General features: G+C 44.6%; 1 protein-coding gene across 3 annotated transcripts; it reads left to right on the forward strand.

Moving 5' to 3' along the window:
* Positions 1 to 1938: 1938 nt before the first annotated feature.
* On the forward strand, positions 1939 to 5091 carry SMIM8 (small integral membrane protein 8). Of its 3 annotated transcripts, XM_084202475.1 has the most exons (4): positions 1939 to 1968; positions 3012 to 3153; positions 4075 to 4237; positions 5077 to 5091. In XM_084202475.1, exons 2-3 carry the CDS (start codon positions 3034 to 3036, stop codon positions 4231 to 4233), a joined length of 279 nt encoding a protein of 92 aa, XP_084058601.1. In that variant the 5' UTR covers positions 1939 to 1968; positions 3012 to 3033; the 3' UTR covers positions 4234 to 4237; positions 5077 to 5091. The 3 variants fall into 3 exon arrangements, with proteins under 3 accessions (XP_084058601.1, XP_084058599.1, XP_084058600.1); XM_084202473.1 differs by lacking the exon at positions 5077 to 5091 and having other exon boundaries at positions 4075 to 4427; XM_084202474.1 differs by lacking the exons at positions 1939 to 1968; positions 5077 to 5091 and adding an exon at positions 2690 to 2739 and having other exon boundaries at positions 3016 to 3153; positions 4075 to 4427.
* Positions 5092 to 6401: the final 1310 nt, after the last annotated feature.

Here is a 6401-nt window from a genome sequence, read left to right on the forward strand (position 1 = left end):
TTCCTCTTGTCTTGTCAGTTGTTACTTAGGAGAAGTGATCAACCCTCACCTGACTACAGCCTCCTTCCAGGTCGTTGTACAGGATGGTAAGCTCCACCCTGAGCCACCTCTTCTCCAGGCTGAAAACCCCAGCTCCCTCAGTGTCTCCTCATGGGACTTGCGCTCCAAACCCTTCAGCAGCTTTGCTGCCCTTCTCTGGACATGCTCCAGCACCTCAATGTCCTTCTTGTAATGAGGGGCCCATAACAGGACACAGCACTCAAGATGGAGCCTCACCAGCGCTGAGCACAGGGGAACAATCACTGCCCTGGTCCTGCTGGTCACGCTATTGCTGATCCAAGCCATGATGCCACTGGCTTTCTTGGCCACTTGGGCACACTACCAGCTTGTGTTCAGGCACTGCTGGCCAAGACTTCTGTTTGTTTCCTCCTGCCTCCCTGGCTGCAATAAGCAGACACTCCACCAAAGTCCTCCCACTCACCCTGCAGGCACAGAGAAGTATGAGCCAGGACTGGTGAGTCCAGAGCTACATGTGCTAATCCAGCAGCTCACTGCTGCTAAAACTGTAATACTGTCCATCACATCTCAGTTCTGCCGGCCAGTTACCTAAGGAAGCACGGATCCGTGTCCCTCCCTACCCTACAGGTATTGTGTTTTCCAAAATTTCAATTTTCTCCCTTACTTTATAATGTGGCTGGTGGCATTGAAGGTAGAAAGGGAACACAAGCAGTCAGAGGCAACCACATGGGCTTTGTTTCCTCTGGACTTCAAACAATTTTATTAATTTTACTGTTTACAAATAAAAGGAAACAAAACATCACAACACAGCAGCATTTACGTAACCAGGAGTTTCTAGACACCCAAAATCTTGGGTTTGGATCTACACAACAGAAGTCAGACACTTGAATTGTAGCATAATTTCCTGCTCAGCCAACTGTACTCCCAGGGACTGTCTCCACATGAATCTTCCTCATTCCAGCACTTGGGATCAACCTGTTCTGAGCTCCTCAATTACAACAAACATGAAGCTCCTGGAGCGAGTCCAGTGGAAAGAAACAAAGGTGACTAAGGGACTTGAGCATCTCTCTTACAAGGAAAGGCTGAGGGAGCAGGGCCTGTTCAGCCTCCAGACAATAACTAAAAGGGGGTCTCAGCAGCACCTGTCAGTACCTGCAGGGAGGCTGAGGAGAGGATGAAGGCAGGACAGGCTGCAACCATGGCCAGGTGCTAGGAGCGGGCTCAGCAGTGAAGGGTCCATCTGATCCAGCCAGCTCCTTCCCCCATCTCCCGCTTATTATTTTGGAAACCTGTGTTGCCTTCTCTGCCCTTCACTTTAAAAAGCACATTGAGGTGCTGGAGTGTGGCCAGCAAATGGCAAGAAGGCTTTTGAAAGGTCTAGAAAACACGTCTTATTAGGAACAGCTGAGGGAGCTGGGGTTGTTTATTCTCAAGAAGAGGAGGCTGAGGGGGCCTTTATCCCTCTCCACAACTCCCTGGAAGGTTTCTGGGGCCGGTCTCTTTTTTACCGTGCCTGCAGTGACTGGACTAGAAGGAACGGCCTTGAACTGAGAGAGGGGACGTTGAGATTAGACATTAGAAAAATATTTTTCACTGTGAAGGTGGTCAGGCGTTGAAGTATTTCACGGTAAGTGGTGGAGTCACCATCCCGCAGGCGTTCAAGAACCTCTGGATCTAGAGCTGGGTGATTTAGTGCTTATGGGCTGCAGTGTCGGGTGGACGCTTGCACTGCATGACCTTAAAGGTCTCTTCCAGCCTCGATGGCTGTATGACTTGCGCAAACAGCTCCGCAGCTCCCACCGAGGAGAACCCGCTTCCCCCCTCCGCCACACGGATGTGGGGAGCGGAGGGGCGGGACCCGCGCCCCGCGCCGCTGGCCTCCGCCCGAGAGGGGGCGCCAGGGCGCAGGCGCAGCCCCGCCCCGCGGGGAGGCGCCGCTGGCTGCGAGCGGTGAGTAGCGGGAGGGGCGGGGTGGCGCGCGCGGCGTTTGTGTTTCCTCCCCCCCCTCTCCCCCCGGCTGCGCTGTTCCGTGAGGCGGTGGCACGGGGAGGGTCCCCGGTGTCCCGGGAGTTCCCACTGGGCTCTTCCAAACTGGGGCCAAACTGCCCCCTTCGTCCCGTCGGCGGCGCCAGGAGCCCCTCGCCGCCCGGAGTGGGGTTGTGCGGTTGCCCTTGCGCTGCCCTTCCCTTCCCGGGGGATCCTCAGCACCGTGTCTCCTCTGCCCCTCAGTAATCAAGGGTGGCCAAGGGCGTGTTTTTCCGCCTTTGCTCAGGTGGTCATACAATGGTTTGGGTTGGAAAGGGCCTCAGAAATCATCTGTTCCAACGCCCCTGTCAGGGCCACGGACACCTTCCACAAGACCAGGGTGCTCATGAGCCCCATCCAGCCTGACCTTGAATACTTGCAGGGATGGGACATCCACAGCCTCTCTGGGCAACCTGTTCCAGTGCCTCACCACCACCAGAATAAAGAATTTCTTGCATATGCTAAGTAGCTTAAATTTCCCCTCTTTCACTTTGAACTCAAGGCATTTACCCTGTGAGTGCAAAAGTGAGACCTGGGTGCTGGGCCTGCTGGGATGGGTGGCTAAAGAGACTGTAATACAGTGGTGCTTGGGCTGGGCTGTCATGTAGATTTTTTCCTAGGATTGTCTTTTTAGCCAGTGGTCTGAAGACTGAGGCTATTTGGTCCACAGGCAGCTAAAGCATTAGCCAAAGGCAAGTGAAAAACCCTAAGCCCATTATCAGGAGATTTAGATTTGCTGTATGAAGATGTGAATCTCCTAAGGTTAATTTTAGGATGCACAAAATTAACAAGATCGAAAATCAATGTGCAAAACCTGGGAATGTTAGGTGACAATGGAGGTGATCAGTAATATTTACACCAGCTAAAACTGATGCTGTAAGACAAACTGAGTGTGAATTTGCATTCAGTGAATGCAGCTCTTCCAGGTTTTTTACGGAAATTACACCTGTTTTTCATTCTACTTCTAGGAAGTATTCAACACTAAGCAACATGTCTTCCACCAAACCTCCAAATGAAAATGAAACCCCCAAAGAGAGAAAACCAGGACTGAGGAGTGTTCAGACAACTATGCTTTTCCGAGCTGTGAACCCAGAGCTTTTCATTAAACCTGTAAGACAGTTGTTTTGAGAGAAACTAAATATGCTTGAAGAGATACAGTTGCTTTAAAGTGATCATTACAATTCTTTGGGCATTGTATAACCATCTCTTGTTATGCAAACCACTCAGAAATGTAGCTAAAAATATTTTTACTTTTTTCCACTCTTGATTGTGGAGAGCGCAGAACTGTACATTGCTTATTGCGGCTTTTATTTCATTGCTTTATTGTCTGATTCTTTTGTACCTAGCCAAGTTGCTTTCAGAAAGTCCTGTTTAGAGGTATATTACCCATGTAATTTGACAGGTTAAATAATATTATTATTAAGTAATAAAAACAACAGGAATTGTTTTTAATATTTAAAAGAGAACAAATCGTAGAATGCAAACTTTCTTGGTATGAAGTGAATTGATTTTTGGTAGCTTTTCAGTATTTTGGATTTTCATTTTTCTTGCTTTTATAATTAAGTTGATGATACTCAGGTTTTATTTGCATTTGCAGAACCCAGAAATGGGTGAAGTTTTGTGCATGTAAAAGTATGGATTTAAGTAGATTTTGTGATAAGAATACAAAGTGTAGTTTAGAGGATTGTAATCAAGCAGGACCAGAGTGCATTGTCCCAGTAGTGTTAAAAGTTTGTAGTGGAGATCTTCAGTAATTGGTTTTGTCTGGTTCATTCATACTCAAGCATCTCCAACCAGCAAGACAGAGAATACTGGGCAATGTGCTGTTCTCTCTCCAGAAAGAATCTTCTTTTTCAAAGGGAATTCCTTTTGCTGTCAGAAAATTTGGTCTGCAAGAAGGCAGTGATGATTTTTTGCAGATGTCACAATAGTTTACTGTTCAGTTTCTAAGCTGAGATAGATGAATGTAATGTTTGAGTTTAATGAAAAATGTTTTGACTAAAAATATTTACCACATTTTTTTCTTGTCAGAACAAACCTGTGATGGCATTTGGACTGATAGCAATTAGCCTCTGTGTGGCCTACCTTGGTTATTTGCATGCAACAACAGAGAATAAAAAGGACCTCTATGAAGCAGTCGACAGTGAGGGGTCCAGATACATGAGGAGGAAAACTTCCAAGTGGGACTGAGAATGTAAGAAAGGAAACCAGTAAATCACTCACAGAACTTTTCCAGGCAACTACTGTTTTTTTCTCTTTCCCTTGAAATAATGGATAAATGTCTCACTTGCTATTTAATTCAATTCAAGTTCCTTTATAAAATGCTGTGCCTGTACAAATAAACTGCAGTTAAGATACATCTGAAAATAAAAGTGATTTTAAGAATTGGCCTCTATGATCTCCACAGAGATCTTTGTCAGAAGACATGAAATCACTTTGGACCTTCAATCAGTATTGATAAAATGCCTTAGAAACTGACATGATCGTTCAGCTTTCTCTTTGATTAAATGAAGTCAGGGTTTTGGTTGGTTTTTTAGTGTTTTTGGTTTTTTTTTAAAGAGAATGAATAATGTATTGTCTGTGAAAAGAAAAGTAGATATCTTGATTTGTTGATGACAGTGGTGCAAGTAAACTAATTTTAAGGCAAGGAAGGTCTGATAAAGCAACTGGTGAAGGGCTTTATTTCATAAAGGAAACTAAGATACTGGCCAAAATTATCCTTGGATGCTTAATATACTCTTCCATACAAATAAAAAAAGGTAAATCAGTAGCCAAATAGAGAAAAAGTGAAACAGGTGCTTCTGTTATGAGAAAGGTAAGAAGAACTCGGCCATTATCTTTCCTGTTTGGCACCATATGACAGATCAGTGAGCATACTGGCTTCAGCCTGCCAGTTGATAGCTTTAGCTCCATCTTGGCCAGAGTTTGTGTAATATTCTTGACTAGTCAGCAGGACTGTTTTATTTCAACTGCATTCAAAAATTTAATTTCTCTATATTGCAAAGTACATTATATGATGTTAATTTATTGCAGGTTACTGAACTCAAAATAAGGAATGCAAAGTCTAAAGTCCCCAGGTACTTCTGTGAGTGTGGCTGGAGGGTGGGTGGGCATTGTGGCATTGCCCTAGCACACATAGTGGTCCCTTGTGAGCTGTTGAGCAAACTGTACAGGCAGGTGTCTTCCTGTTCCAGCACCGAGTCCTTCTCCCATGAGCTCCCCAGCTGCTTCTGGGTGCCTGACAGTGTCCCATTCACCAAACTCCAGAACATGTGGTGGGAGGACACCTACCAGGCTGCGACCTGTTTCTGCCATGGACCCTAACTGATGTTATGTTGCAATTTTCCATTCAGTTTCTTGTATTTACTGACCCAACAAGGGCTCCCAGGGAGCTGAGAGACCTCTTTGTCAACCCTCTTCCAACCAAGGTGGCTTCTGTCAGGCCAGAGAAGGAACCTGCAGGAACTCCTGCTTTACCATTCTGAGAGTTGCTTTGGGTTTTATCCAAAGATTTATTATACTGAAGATAAAAAAGGTGACTGGCTGCCTTGAGGGACAGCAGTTGCACCATGGGATTTCTTTGTATCTCCCTCTAATTCCTCCACTTTGAATCTGTGAGTTTACTCTTGTTCTTGTTTTATAGTTGACTGTATCTTAAATTCAGCAGGGCTTTGGTTAAACTACCTCCTTCCTGAAAAGGGAAGTGAGCTCTACCTATAATAAAGCTTTTTTTCTTTTTAAAAAAGGGGTGTTTTTGCAGCCTTTAAAAGCAGATTCCCCTCTGTGAGCCTGCTGCCCTACAACAGCAAGGTTCCTGGGCAAATCTAAGTTTGCAAGTGAGGAAACTAGTTGCCTTTTGATTGATGAAGGAATTTCTGGGTGAAATGATCAGATATTCAGAACTCTCACATGTGCATATCCTGCAAAAAATACTTTGTCTGGTGTTTGTGTCGGATTTTCAGAATGAATGTTCTTTTAAAAATGGTCGCATAGGATTTTAGCTCTTTTCAGTTCATTAAAATGCACAGGTCTTGTATGTTTGCATGAATTTAACTAAATTATTTCCAAATCAATGCTACAAGTAAGTATTTTTAGCTGTTTTTCTATAGGCTTTAAGAATACATGCTTTGATCCTCTGCAGATATCTGCAGATGAATTGAAAGCCCATTTTTTTACTTTCACATATTTGAGAATAATGCAAGATTTGTTTTCTCAGTATTTTCAGATATGTTTTGTAAAGTGAATATGGATCTGGTAGTTACTAGGAAAAAGAAAGCAGGACTGGATGCATAAAAGATAATAGACTGACCTGGACAGGGTGTAGGCATGTACATGACATGTGACACTTCTTACAAAAG

Source organism: Fringilla coelebs (assembly GCF_963513975.1).
Source record: "Fringilla coelebs genome assembly, chromosome: 3".
Classification (NCBI taxonomy): Eukaryota; Metazoa; Chordata; class Aves; order Passeriformes; family Fringillidae; genus Fringilla; species Fringilla coelebs.

What these genes read in the sequence shown, in the direction of transcription:
- SMIM8 (XM_084202475.1), top strand. Translation starts at nt 3,034, where the DNA reads ATGTCTTCCACCAAACCTCCAAATGAAAATGAAACCCCCAAAGAGAGA. An exon ending in CAGAGCTTTTCATTAAACCT is followed by an intron (nt 3,154 to 4,074) that starts GTAAGACAGTTG and finishes TTTTCTTGTCAG; the next exon opens with AACAAACCTGTGATGGCATT.